Genomic DNA, 14,990 nt, shown 5'->3' with positions numbered 1-14,990 from the left:
GGTCTCATAAAGGCCAAGCCAATCTCACACAATGTAGTCTAAACTGGCCTTGAACACTTGGTATTCCTACCTCTTCTTCCCAAGTGCTGGGATCACAGAAATAAGACTTTTTTTTTTTTTTTTTTTTTTTTTTTTTTTTTTTTTTTTTTGGTTTTTCAAGACAGGGTTTCTCTGTGTAGCCTTGGCCATCCTGGACTCACTTTGTAGACCAGGCTGACCTCGAACTCACAGCAATCCGCCTGCCTCTGCCTTCCCGGGTGCTGGGATTAAAGGCGTGTGCCACCACGCCCAGCTATAAGACTTTTAAAAAATTAAATTATTGAAGGCTGTGATGCTTTTAATTAATTTATCTTTTCAGACAGGGTCTTGCTATGTAGCCCTAGTTAGCCTGGAACTTGCTTTGGAAACTGCCCTAACCTTATATTGGCTTCAGTCCTGCTGCCTCTGCCTCATGAAGTCTGGGATTATAGTCATAAGTGTGATATGTTTAAAGAAATATATTATTTTATATAATTGAATTGCACAGGTATATAAATAAACTGGTTCAATTGCATAGTACTGGTGTAAGTTTAAGAGGAATGCAAACTCTGCAAAGTTAAAAATGGAGCTGAGAGCTGGGTGGTGGTGACACACATATTTAATCCCAGCTCTCTGGGAGGCCGAGGAGGTGGATCTCTGAGAGTTCAAGAACAGCCAAGGCTACACAGGAAAACCCTGTCTCGGAGCAGGGGTAGGGGAGGAGATAGGAGTGACTCTCAGAGAAGCTCATACCCATGTTCTATGATGTGCCTTACTTTCTTCCAGGGCACCTCTCTTCCTCCTAACCCTTGTTGTCAGAATCTGTATTAAAACAATAAACCCCGTACCTGAAAATGCTGCTCAAACCGTTTGGAAAGCTGTTTCTTAGTAAATTTTCCTCCTTGGAAATGTACAGCCTGCATTGTCCTGGTGGTTCGTTAGGTACAACCTGATGGTTTTACTTTTTTTTTTCACAGTGATGTGTGTGGCTGGAATTGGACTTGTTGTGTTATTCTTCAGCTGGATGCTCTCTATCTTTCGATCAAAATACCATGGCTATCCATACAGGTAATTCTTACTTTACCTATACTTAAACTGATTAGAGTTAGTATTGTTTTATAATATTTTATTGCTTAGCTTTTTATTCCTTCATTTTTAAATGTCTTCTGGCTTCTACTTTATTTTGTTTTGGTTTTGCAACAGGATCTCATATACCCCAGCTAGCCTTGAGCTCCTGACCCTCCTTTCTCTGTTACCCAAGTTCTGAGATTGCAGGCATACGCTGTCATATTCAATCTTTTTGAGGTCATTGTACTTGAGGGTGTGTTTTCTGTGTTGGTAGTATTTTTGAGATAGGATCTCACTATGTTTCTCTCACTGGTTTGTAACTCATTATGTAGACCAGACTGCCCTTAAACTTGGCAGCAGTGTTTTTGCATCCCAAATGCTGGGACTAGAGGCATGTACCTCTCCTGGCTTGGTTTGTATGGTCTCTCTCCCTCTTCCTCTTCCCCCTCTCCTTTGAGACATGGTCTCACTACATAGATGATACTGGACTCTTAACTCACAGAGCCTGCCTTTGCCCCTTAGTGCTGGGATTAAAGGTGTACACTACCCAGCTGTCTGATGATTTCTTTTGTGGGATTGCAAGGAGTTTCGTTTGTGGAGGGGTTGTTTTTGTTTAGTTTTTCAAGACAGGGTTGCTCTGTGTGGTCCTGATTGTCCTAGAACTCACTTTGTAGACCAGGTTGTTGAACTCACAAATGATCTGCTGGGAAGCTCTTTTGTGAGTTCGAGGCTAGCCAGATCTACAAAGTGAGTCCAAGACAGTCAAGGCTACACAGAGAAACCCTGTCTCGAAAAACAAAGAAAAACAAAACAAAAAAATAATCAAAACTTGCTTTTCTTCCAGAGACTAATGCATTAATATATATTTTGTTTCAGCTTTCTAATGAGTTAAAGAAAGTTCCAGCGAAACACAGACATTGTGGTAATGGAAACTGAAAAATAAAAAATATGTGGTGTTGGAAGACTGCAACTCATGTAGTTTATATTACCTCTTGTTTTGTCAAGTGATTTAAATAGTTCATCATTTAACCAAAGATGTGTAGTGCCTTAACAAGCAATCGTAAGATCATGAAGTATTGGAATTACTCTCCTCTTTAACCTTCCCTTCCCAATGAACTTATGAAACATTTGATTTTTGTAGAATTAAGTACATTGTAAAAATTTTAAATGACTACTTCATTTTACTTAGAGCAAAATTCAAAATTACTTTAGTTAACTTGATCGTCTGATTTTAGCTTATGTAAGGTTGGGGATGAAAGGTTGTGGCCAGAAATTTCCACCTCTGCCTATTACAGATAACTGCATCTGGCAGCCATCATTAGTTTCCCTTCTTTGTGCAGATGTATGTACTTTACAGATCTTTCCTTTTGGGCCAAGGTACCATATGCACTATGTGATCTTCTGAAAATGGACCATGTAGCCTTCAGAAAAACACATCTGTCTTCCTCTGTATTTCCTACAGAAATCAGAGCTATATATGCCTCTTTTACACATTAAGAAGTACCTCTAACTAAAGACTATGATTTCTGCATGATTGTGCTATAACTGCCTTGTACATGGAAAGATTTTTGATTCATTCTGTTTCTAGTTTTATTTAAAGTGGTCCTTCTCTAATAATGATAGTTTGTTGTGAAAAATCAGTGTAACTTATAAAATGATCTCTAATGTTTGTCTAAGTTAGACAGTGTCATTGATCTCATTTTTACCTAACAGAGAAATAAGCTGAGTTGTGTTGTTCTGGGAAAGGACTGTCTTAGAATGAGAAAAGAAAATCATGAAATATCTATTTGTTGCCTATGTATTGAAATGTTTTGCCAGGCTTGTGGCAGATGCAGGCTGATCTGAGTTTGTGGCCAGCCTGGGCTACATAGTGAGACCATGTCTCAAAAAAAAAATGGAAGGGAGAAAAATGAAATGTTTTCAAGTTGAAGTTGTGGCTCAGTGGTTGAGTGGTTGCCTAGCGTGAATAACACTCCGGGTTCAACCCCCAATGCCACAGAAAAAAGAAATACTTCTTGAAACCTTGTCTGTGTATTATTTTTGTTTCTTTTTAAGCAATGTTCCTTGAAACATGTTCTTTTGGTTTTTTTTCCCCTGAAACATGGGCTATTTTTTAAATAAGTAATTCTTGAAACCTGGTCTGGCTTTTGTTTTCATTTTTGTTGTTTGTGTGTTGGTTTTCTAAAAGGAATGTTTCTTGAAACCTGGTCTCTTTCTGTTTCCCTTTTTGAGACTGGCTGGTCTTGAACTCTCTTATGGAGACCTGCATCTCAAGTGCTGGGATTGCAGGCATGTACCACCGTTGACCATGGGCTGCTTTTTGCTATCATTTTAGCTTTTATTTACCCCATAAATTAAAGATACAAAGAATGGTGGTGGGTACCTGCCTCTGCTCTTAGGTACCCTGGTGGCTTAAGTAGTAGAATTGATGAAGTCTAAGAATTTGAGACACAGTCTGGCATCATATCAACACCTCACTTCACAAATATGTCAGAAAATAAAACTATGAAGGGATTTTGTTTTAATTTTGTCTTTTTTTTCTCATAGTGGAAACAACCATATATGCTAACCAAATTTCCATGAGGACTATTTAAATCATGGTTATAATATAACTAACTCAGGCCTCCACCATAGTTATGAAGAACAATCTGAAATGCCACTGTTATCAAAGTGTGGGGTTGGAATGTAGCTCAGTGGTAGAACACTTGGCTAGCATCTTTAACGTTCAATACCCAGCATCACAAAAACATGGGAATTGTAACTGTGGAAAAAGGTAAAGAAATATTGGAAATATTACATTGAAAAGATACAGAGATAGGTTTGTGGTTCAGTTGATAAAGTTCTCACCTAGCATACATGAAGCCATGGGTTCGATCCACAACATCACATAAGCCACATATGGTGGTGCACACATGTAATCCCAGGGCACTCCAGAGACAGGAAGATCAGAAGTTCGAGCTCATCCGTGTGTATATATAGTGAGTTTAAGGCCAGCCTGAGCTACATAAAACCCTATCCCAAAGACGAGAGAGAGAGAGAGAGAGAGAGAGAGAGAGAGAGAGAGAGAGAGAGAGAGAGAGAGAGAGAGAGAGAGACTGTGACTTCTTTTTGTTTGTTGTTGTTGTTATAAATTTGATGAGTAAGAAGATACAGTTAATCGTTACTTGTAAATTGAGTAATTCCTTCTCTCCTATTCTTATACTTGTCTCTGCCAAATGAATTTATGCTGTGATTCCTAGGAAAGTCCTGTGAAAACTTGTAGAATTGAACTGGGCAGCAGTCCTGCTGTGTAAGCTCGGTGTCTCCTGGTGTCTCCCATGGTCAGTGATTTGTCTGTTCTCATTGTTAAGAGCAAAATTCTTCAGTACGGAGAAAGTCGTGCTCTCACTGAAGTCTGTGGAAAGCAGATGTCCTCCTTAAAATAGTATTACTTTTGTGGAAATTTTAAATTTAGCTTTTATCTGAAGTGCCTTAAGTAGATTCTTAATTTACTTTTCTAGTACTGGTTTAAATATAATTCATTATGTATTTTTAATAACTGTTCAAAAAGGATACATTATTATAGCAAAGATAACCAGATGTCTGGCTTACTGCTTCCTGTCAATAAACTTTTACAATCTAAATTACAGGTTTTTGATCCTCTGTTGTCATTTCTTTTCTGTTACCATTATAAAATAATCTGATTAGAGCCATTTAAGGAAGAAAGGGTCCACTTTGGCCTATAGTTCCAAAGGAATGTATTCTAGAGAAGACATGGCAGCTAGAGCATGAAGCCCCCAGGCAGTCATGAAATAAGAGAATAAGATGTGGGGCCAGGGACTGGAGAGATGGCCCAGAGGTTAAGAGCACTGACTGCTCTTCCAGAGGTCCTGAGTTCAATTCCCAGCAACCACATGGTGGCTCATAGCCATCTGTAATTAGATTTAGTGCCCTCTTCTGGTGTGCAGGCAGAACACTGTATATGTAATATGTAATAAATCTTAAAAAGAAAGATGTCGGGCTGAAGAGATGGCTCAGCAGTTAAGAGCACTGTCTGCTCTTTGAGAGGTCCTGAATTCAATTCCTAGCAAACACATGGTGCCTCACAACCATCTATACTGAGATCAGGTGCCGTCTTATGGCATGCAGGTATACATGCAGACAGAGCACTCATATACATAAAATAAATAAATAACTATTTTTTAAAAGATATAGGGCCAGTGATACACTCTAGCAAGAATAGCTCTTAAAGGGTCTACAGCTTCCCAAACACTACTACCACTAGCTAGCAAATGAACCTATGAAGGTATTCTTTCCCCTTTTTTTTTTTTTTTTGTTTGTTTTTTTGGTTTTTCGAGACAGGGTTTCTCTGTGTAGCCTTGGCCATCCTGGACTAGCTTTGTAGACCAGGCTGGCCTCGAACTCAAACCATAGCACCTTTCTACAGAGAGCTCAATTTGAAATATCCAAGGGGGATTCTTAAATTAGAATATTTCATCTTAGGAGCTGGAGCAATGGCTCAGAGGTTAAGAGTATTGACTGCTCTTCCAGAGGTCCTGAGTTCAATTCCCAGCAATCCACAGGGTGGCTCACAACCATCTATAATTAGATCTAATGCCCTCTTCTGTCATGGAGGCAGAGCACTGTATATACAATAAATAAATAAGTCCAAAAAAATTTAATCGTAAATGTATAATTAAAATTTCCTAAATCTTTTTTGTTTTTTTGTTTTGTTTTTCGAGACAGGGTTTCTCTGTGTAGCCTTGGCTGTCCTGGACTAGCTTTGTAGACCAGGCCAGCCTTGAACTCACAGCAATCTGCCTGCCTCTGCCTCCTGAGTACTGGGATCAAAGGCGTGCACCACCACCGCCTGGCAAAATTCCCTAAATCTTCTTATGTATACAGTGCTGAAGTGGGCATCAGATCACATTATAGATGGTTGTGAGCCACCATGTGGTTACTGGGAGTTGAACTCATGACCTCTGGGAAAGCAGTCAGTGCTCTTAACCTCTGAGCCATCTCTCCAGCCCCTCCTAAATCTTATACTGTCCTGCAACAGTGCATTTCATAGAACAGTTTCCTTAATCGCCTCCAGTTTAAGATAAACTTTTAGCCGGGTGTGGTGGCACATACCTGTAATCCCAGCATTGGGAAATGGAGGCAGGTAGATCTCTATGAGTTAGAGGCCACCGTTCTCTACATAGCACTCCCAGGCCAGCCTATCCCAAGCTTTCTAGTGAGACCACCTCTCAAAAACAAAGGTTCTTAACCTGTGGGTCAAGACCCATTTGGGGGTCTAATAACCTTTTCACAGGGGTCATCTCAGACCATCAAAAAACACAGATATTTACATTATGATTCATAATAGCAAATTTATAGTTACAAAATAGCAATGAAAATAGCTTTATGATTGGGGGTCATTACCACATGAGGAACTGTATTAAAGGGTCACAACATTGGGAAGATTAAGACACATGGGACTAGAGTGTGGCGCTTTTCTTGGTTGTATATGACAGTATACAACTAAATTAAATCTGTTTGAAAAACAGGAATGCCATGGGTGGTCCCCCACACCTTTAATCCCAGGACTCTGGGAGACAGGCAGGCAGATCTCTGTGTGTTGGAGGCCAGCCTGGTCTACAAAGTGAGTTCCAGGACAGCCAGGGCTAAATAGAGAAACCCTGTCCTGAACAAAAAACCTGAATTATATTTATTTTAAATTGGAACACATTTTTGGGGAAGTTTGGTTTTTCCGAATTAGGGGTTCTCTGTGTAGTCTTAGCTGTCCTAGACTCACTTTGTAGACCAGGCTGGCCTCTGCTTTCCAAATGCTGGGATTAAAGGCATGTGCCACCACACCCGGCCAAAACATATGTCTTTAATAGAACAGAGCAGGAAAGAACTCTGAAGGAGTGGAAGTCATTTTCAGCTACAAGTGAGTTGGAAGCCATGCAGACAACTTAAGACCTTGACTCAAAAAACAAAACAAAACAAAACAAAAAGATTGAAATAATTTTCAGAAAGGCTGTGCTTGAATTCTCATAGTGGTGCATGCCTATAATCACAGCACTCAGGGAGGCAAGGGCAGGTAGATCACTATGAGTTCAAGGCCAGCCTGGTCTACAAAGAGTCCAGGACAGCCAATGATACACAGAGAAAACCCTGTCTCAAAACAAACAAACAAACAAAAAAGGCCGGATGTGGTAGCGCTCACCTTTAATCCCAGCACTTGGGAAGCAGAAGCAGGTGGATCTCTGAGTTCGAGGCCAGCCTGGTCTACAAAGTGAGTCCAGGACAGCCCAGGCTACACAGAGAAACTCAGTCTTGAAAAACCAAAAAAAAAGAAAAAGAGAAGAAAGGCTGTGCTTGGAACTTATATATCTACCATTAGATTTCATGACATGGTCCCTACCCATTTTGAGCAAGGGTAAAATGAATGTTAATACAGTACCCTGATAGTTTTGAAAGCCAAAGCCAAAAAAGACATTAGATGTGCTTAAATTAGTACCTTCACTTGCACTGCTGAAGAAAACCTGCCCTAGAAAAATGAAGCAATTTACTGAAGGTTATTCCAAGGAAATGCTTACTGGTTTCTCATTTTGCTGAAAATACCCTATGGATTATATTTCACTTTCAGATGCAAATTGCTCTCTGGAGGCCATAGTCCACCTTGATTGCTTCCTGACATCCAGATTTCTGGATGAAATGAAGAAGGCATTTCCCTGGAGAGCCTGAAGCATGCAGGTGCCCTAAGGAGGGAGTTTTGATTGACACTCTTTAGTCTGAAAATAAATGTTAGTGGGGAGATAGACTGCCTTTTGCCAGGAATGGAAACCAGAGCAGTAATAACCTAGAGATGCTTCTGAACTTTGTGCACAAGTATCCCTTAAACCTTGCGTTCTCTTTTTCCTTCATGAAATTAAAGTGAAAATACCAGTGTAAGCTGGCATGGTGGCCAAATTGTAGTCCCAGCATTTAGGAGGCAGAGAGAAGCTGGAGGATCAAGAATAGAGAGTTAGCCTCTGCTACACAGTTTGAGGCTAGCTTGGGTTACCTGAGTCTATCTCAAAAGCAAACAGCAACAACAACAAAAAATAACTACCAAGGCTTAACAGCACCTGAAATAGAATACAATTCAAAGCAATGAAATAGAGCATGGTAATAGCACGCCTTTAATCCCAGTGCTCAGGAGGCCAAGACAGGTGGATCTTGTAAGTAACCCTGGTTCCCATAGTTCCAGGCCAGCTGCTGCTACATTGTGAGATCTTCCCTCAAAAACACAAGAAGAAAATACCCAGAAATTGCACACATGCTTGTAATCTCAGCACTTGGGACCTTCCTCAGGCTGGAGACTCAAGAGTGCAAGGACAGCCCAAACTACATAACATTCTAAATTGATTGGTTTGCAGATGGAGACCAAGCCCACAATGACATACTGCTTCTTATCTACTATAGTAGTTACTATCAGAGAAACAGTAAATTAGTAAAGATGAGAAGAAATTGAACCTTTACAACTGGTGGAAAGATAAGACAGCAGTCAACTGCGGAAATCATTGCCAAGGCTCATCAAAATATTAGTATTGAGCAATGGCTTAATGGTTAAGAACACTTGTTCTTGCTCTTAACCAGAGAACCCAGTTTCACTTCCCAGCCCTCAGCAACCTACTCCCAGGGGATCCAGTGATTTCTGACATTCAAGGGTGCCAGGCACACACATGGCGCACATATACATACATACAGGCAAAGCACTCATATACATAAAATAAGATTTAAAACTTAACATTAGGGCCGGGCGTGGGTGGCGCACGCCTTTAATCCCCCGCATCGGGAAGGCAGAGGCAGGTGGATCGCTGTGAGTTCGAGGCCAGCCTGGTCTACAAAGCGAATCCAGGACAGTCAAGGCCACACAGAGAGACCCTGTCTCGAAACCCCCACCCCCCAAAAAACTTAACATTAGACAAACAGGAGGGGAATAGATCAAAGGCATGAGGAGGATGGGAACAGGAAGATAAGAGCGAGAGGATTACAATCCTGATGTAATGTGAATAAATTATAACAATGATAAAAAATAAATCGAAAAAGAAAAATTTTGAGTCCGGCATGGTGGCACATGCCTTTAATCCCAGCACTTGGGAGGCAGAGGCAGGCAGATCGATGTGAGTTCGAGGCCAGCCTGGTCTACAAAGTTAGTCCAGGACAGCCAAGGATACACAGAGAAACCCTGTCTTGGAAAAACCTCAAAACAAACAAACAAAAACAAAAACAAAATTTTAAAACATGGTAACAGTTGGGTGTGGTGGCCCATGCCTTTAATCCCAGCACTCGGGAGGCAGAGGCAGGTGGATCTCTGAGTTCGAGTCCAGCCTGGTCTACATAGTAAGTCTAGGACAACCTTAGCTGTTACACTGAGAAACCCTATCTCGGAAACAAACAAACAAACATGGTAATATATACCTGTAATCCTAGCATTTGGTGGTTGAGGCACAAGGATGAGGATCCTATCTCAAAAAATGCAAAAACAGCCAATAATCCTAGCGCTCCAGAGGCAGATGAAAGAGGATCTGGAGTTGAAGGCCATACTGACCTAATTTATAACAAGTTCTAGGCTAGCCGGGAATGCAGGAGGTCCTGTCTCAAAAAAAAAAATCAGGTGTGATGGTGCACACCTGTGCTTCTACCAGTTGGGTGTTATCTCCCAAAGAGTCAGAATTTCAAGGCTAGCCTTGAGTACATGGGACACATAGCTAGTTGGAGGCAAGCCTGGGCTATTTTAAACACTCAAGTATAAAAACAATCCCACTTTTCAAGTAGAATTAGCATATAACACAGCAATTTAATTTCTAGGCCCATACCCTCAAAACCTAAAAGTAGGAATTTTAGCTATTCCACGCCATGTTTGTAGCAGCATTATTCACAATAGCTGGAAGACCAAAGTAAGCTCAATTTCTAACAACAACCAGATAGAAAAACACAAAGTGCAGTGTTGCTCAACCTTAAAAAGCCAGAGATCCGGGCTGGAGAGATGGCTCAGAGGTTTAAAGTACTGTCGTCTGCTCTTCCAGAGGTCTTGAGTTCAATTCCCAGCAACTATATAATGGCTCACAACCATCTATAATGAGATCTGGTGCCCTCTTCTGGCGGGCAGGCACAAATACAGGCAGAACACTATACATAATAGATAAATATTTTTTTTTTAAGGACATTATGCTGGGCGATGGTGGCACACGCCTTTAATCCCAGCACTCGGGAGGCAGAGGCAGGTGGATCGCTGTGAGTTTGAAGCCAGCCTGGTCTACAAAGTGAGTCCAGGACAGCCAAGGCTAAGCAGAGAAACACTTGTCTCAAAAAACAAACAAACAAACAAAAAAAGGACATTCCAAGGTGACTATAGTGGCATGTCTGTAGTTCCAACTACTCAGAACACTGAGGCAGAGGATTACTTAAGCCCAAGAGGCAGGAGGGGAGATTGTAATATTTGCAACACGACTGAGCCTTAGGATATGTTACTAAATGAAATAATCCAGACACAAAAAGACAAACCTTGATCACACGTGCATAAGTGTGTACAATATTGAGGTTAGCGCTTGCAAAGGCTGGAGTGTGTAGCTGAGGTTATTGAATGGTGTGTCGTTCCAGGTTGGTTTTTTTTTTTTTTTTTTTTTTTTTTTTTTTTTTTGAGACAGGGTTTCTCTGTGTAGCCCTCCCTGGCTGTCTGTAGACCAGGCTGGCCTCACAGAGGTTCACCTACCTCAGCCCCTTGAATGATGGGATAAAAAATGTTGGCCACCAGCCAAATGAGTTTTTAAAGATGCCAAATCTTTCCAGTAAAATATGGTTTTAGTCTAAAAACAGGGCTTTTTTTTTTCTAATATGAATGAGACTTGTTGCTTTTTTAAAATGGTTATATATACCTGCATGTACACCTACAGGCCAGAAGAGGGCACCAGATCACATATAAATGGTTGTGAGTCACCATGTGGTTGCTGGGAATTGAACTCAAGACCTTTGAAAGAGCAGACAGTGCTCTTAACCTCTGAGCCATTTCTCCAGCCTCGATTGTTGTTGTTGCTTTCTTTTTTTAAAGATTTATTTATTATATATACAATGTTCTGCTTACATGTACACCTGCACATCAGAAGAAGGCACCAGATCTCATAGATGGTTTTGAGCCACCCTGTGGTTGCTGGGAATTGAACTCAGGACCTTTGGAAGGGCAGACAGTGCTCTTAACTGCTGAGCCATCTCTCCAGCCCTGTTATTGTTTTCTTAAAAGGAGATTATGAACCAAATACTTTTTGGTTCAATAGTTTCTTTCATATCCTTTGCTGCTGAGCCTCGATCTAGGACTCCAAAGCTGTTTCCTAAGGGCAAGAGGTTACCTCATATGTCCCTCTTGGGCCTACACTCAGTAGTCAAATGACCTCTTTTACCACAGCGTGCCCAAAACCACAGAGAAGCTTAGGCATTCTTTTTTTGGGGGCGGAGGGGGAGGTTCGAGACAGGGTTTCTCTGTGTAGCCTTGGCTGTCATGGACTCACTTTGTAGACCAGGCTGGCCTCGAACTGACAGTAATCCTCCTGCTTCTGCTGGGATTAAAGGCTTGTGCCACCACCCTCCCGGTCCGGTCCAGTTTAGGCATTCTTGCAGAGAACCCAGTACTGCCAGAATGGCGCCTTCTCGGCATTAGCAGAAAATACCGTATTTCTCAGAGTTAATGCACAAGCCCGTTTGAGCTTGGAGGCTTTTAGTGGCTTGGTCACAATTTTTTTTTTTTTTTTTTTTTTTGGTTTTTCGAGACAGGGTTTCTCTGTGTAGCCTTGGCTGTCCTGGACTCACTTTGTAGACCAGGCTGGCCTCGAACTCACAGCGATCCGCCTTCCTCTGCCTCCCGAGTGCTGGGATTAAAGGCGTGCGCCACCACGCCCGGCCACAATTTCTTTTTAAATGGCCGAATTTACTGCATTGAAGCACTGAGCATTTTTATATATAAAGGCTTTTAGCGGATACTGGGAAGGCTCATGATGGTAATCTCATAACCCAAAGATGCCCCTATGACAGCTCAGTTTACTCAAGATTAATCCTTTCTCCTGAAACGCAGTTTCTCTTTAATCCTTTCCATCTGTAGGCCTGCTCCTCCTGGCTCCCTAGCCTGCCCAGGGGCTTTGAGAACTTGACACTGAAAGTAGGTCGGAGCTGGGCAGGGCAGCAATTGTGGGAAACTCCAGCTCCCAGTCACCAGGTCTGAACCCTCTCGTTCTCCCTTTTCCAGTGGTGCCCTTCGCTTCCCAAGTACTTCCATATTTGCCCCCAAACTCTAGTTGCACAGCCAGCTCTGCAATCCTTTCAAAAATGATAGAATTGTGACCCTTCTTATTTTCCTGTTTCATCCACTTTTTGTTTCTCGAATACCTCCATATCCACTCTCAAAATTTCCAAGCATCCTCGCAACTTTTTTTTTTTTTTTTTTTTTTTTTGAAACGGAATGCAGGAAGACAACTAAGCAAAACCAGAAAAATCCCCTCTGGGAGCAAAGCAGGAGAGAACCCAGTGGCAGAAGCCACAGTAACCCTTTTGACATTCTGAAACCTGAAAGCGTACATTCATTTCCTCATACCCCATTGTCTCCTCTAAGGCATTAGAATCCAGATTTTTTTCATTATTCCAAGCCCAATGCTGTGTGCCACTTATAGCCCTTTTAAAACTAATTTGTGGTTTCTACACCTCTTCCTTTCTTCCTTCTTCACCCCAATACTTTCCTACATCCCAACACCATGTAGGAGAGAAAGTAGGTTAGTGGGGAGAAGGGGCATAGGTCTCTCAACTACTTCCTGCATGTTAGGGTCACTGGGTCCCTCGGGACAAGTCCAATCTTTGTTTCAGGATATCTCCCAGCTTCTCATCACACTGAATCAGCAGCAACCAGGAGCAGCAGCTTCCTTTCTCGGAGCCCCCCATCCTCCCCGACACCCAGGCTCTGGCGTATACTCCCTCTCCAGAGTTCTCAGCTGGCAAAGAGCCCCTCTCAGAGCCAGCACGAGGCAAATAGTGTGCTGCTTGTAGACCATCTGAATCAGCCCATATCCCACATCTGGGATTAAACAAAAATATGTTTACATAACATAACTGAGGTTTTTTGTTTTGGTTTGGTTTTTTCGAGACAGGGTCTTTCTGTGTAGCCTTGGCTGTCCTGGACTCACTTTGTAGACCAGGCTGGCCTCAAACTCACAGTGATCCCCCTGCCTCTGCCTCCCGAGTGCTGGGGACTAAAGGTGTGTGCCACCACTGCCCGCCAAAACTGAGTTTTTTAAAGACACCAAAATTATCCACTACAAAAAAAAATAAATTCCACTACAGTGGTACTCTGCCTGCATGAATGTCTATGCATCACTTTCATCCTTGGAGCTATCAAAGGCCAGAAGAAAGCATTGGAGCCTCTAGGATTGGAGTTCCAGATGGTTTTGAGCTGCTATGTGAGTACTGGAAATTGAACCTAAGTCAAGTGCAACAAGTGCTTTTAGCTGCTGAGCCATCTTTGTAGTGGATGCAAACATGTTTTTGTTTTGATCCCAAATGTGGGATGTGAAACAGACTTGTGTAAGGGTGTGTGGTGTTTTTCCACTGAAGACAGACTTATGAGAGAACAGGTGATGTTTGTGCACTGGAAGAGGAGCTGCCTCTTCTGAGGGCGGGCATGGTCTTTGCCAACTGATAAACATCCTAGTACAGGCTCTGGAGATATATATATATCTCCAGATGTATATACATACATACATACATACATACATACATACATACATACATACATACATACATACATACACCCAAAACAAGAGACGGGCTTTTTGGTCTTGGCTGTTCACCATTCTACTTCAAAACGCTCCTAAAGAGAACTGCTGCAGTGAACGCTTCGAGTCTCCGGTTCTAGCTGCTGATCCAGTTTCCAGTGGCTGCAGTTGCTGAATTGCTGGTTTGGTGTTTAACTGGTCTATTGGAATCCTGCCGACTATACCAGTGGAATTGCTCTAAGGAACTTAGTCTAAAAAGTTCTACTTTTTCCTGTTCCTATTAATCTCTTTTCTCTCCTATCTAGGGTAGGTGGGTTGGAAGGGAGGTATAAGCATTAAGGAACCCCAAATAAAGTAGGATTGAAAAGGTTCAAAGCCTACACATCTTTCTAATCTTTCTAGCTCTTTAAACCTTTTTTTTTTTTTTTTGAGATGGGGTCTCCTCACTGTGAAGGCTTGAACTTGTGATCATCCTGTGTGTGTCTCCTGAGTGTTGAGGTTACAGTCTTGTACCACATGCATGGCTTTAACGTGTGTGTGTGTGTGTGTGTGTGTGTATGTGTGTGTGTGTGTGTCTTTGTGACCAAACCATTATTCTAGAAGCTTAAGGGTGGGGATGGATGAAGAAGTCAATATGAGCTCCACGGGATTCTCTCTTACCTCCCCATAGCTAAAAAATGTATGTTCTTCCTCCCATGTATAACACCTAGGCTGCCCATGAGTTTCTGATCCTCCTGCCTCCATGTCCCCAGTGCTGAGATTACAGATGTGAGCCATCATGTCCAGCTTGTTTAACCATTTTGCAGTGTATGTAGTTCACTAGTGCTAAACTACCCCTTGCAATCAATTTCCAGAACACAGCTGTTTGTTCATAGTTTTGTTTTTTTGAAACAGGGCCTCATTATATCCTGGAACTCACTTTGTAGATCAGGCTGGCCTTGAACTCATAGAGATCCAGTTGTCTCTGCCTCCCAAGTGTTGGGAATTCAAGACATGCACCATGTCTGTTTTGATTTTGCTTTTTGTGTCAGGATCTCGTTGTATCTCAGGCTGGTCCCAACTTACTATTTAGCTAGTAATGACCCTGAACTCCTGATTCTCTTCCCCTTAGTGCTGGCTGGTTGCATGTGGTGACACACA

The 14,990-nt window shown here is 41.9% G+C and overlaps 1 protein-coding gene across 1 annotated transcript in view; it reads left to right on the top strand.

Annotated features, from left to right (window-relative positions):
- The window catches only part of Magt1 (magnesium transporter 1), a 37,308-nt gene extending 34,327 nt beyond the window's left edge, over positions 1–2,981 (top strand). The window contains exons 9-10 of the mRNA XM_051140958.1: positions 996–1,086; positions 1,963–2,981. Coding sequence (XP_050996915.1) covers positions 996–1,086; positions 1,963–1,978 — 107 coding nt within the window. The 3' untranslated portion in view covers positions 1,979–2,981. The remainder of the gene's footprint in view (positions 1–995; positions 1,087–1,962) is intronic.
- The last annotated feature ends 12,009 nt before the right edge of the window (positions 2,982–14,990 follow it).

This window comes from Acomys russatus, chromosome X (assembly GCF_903995435.1).
Source record: "Acomys russatus chromosome X, mAcoRus1.1, whole genome shotgun sequence".
Lineage (NCBI taxonomy): Eukaryota > Metazoa > Chordata > Mammalia > Rodentia > Muridae > Acomys > Acomys russatus.
This window is presented reverse-complemented; position numbering and strand designations above follow the sequence as displayed.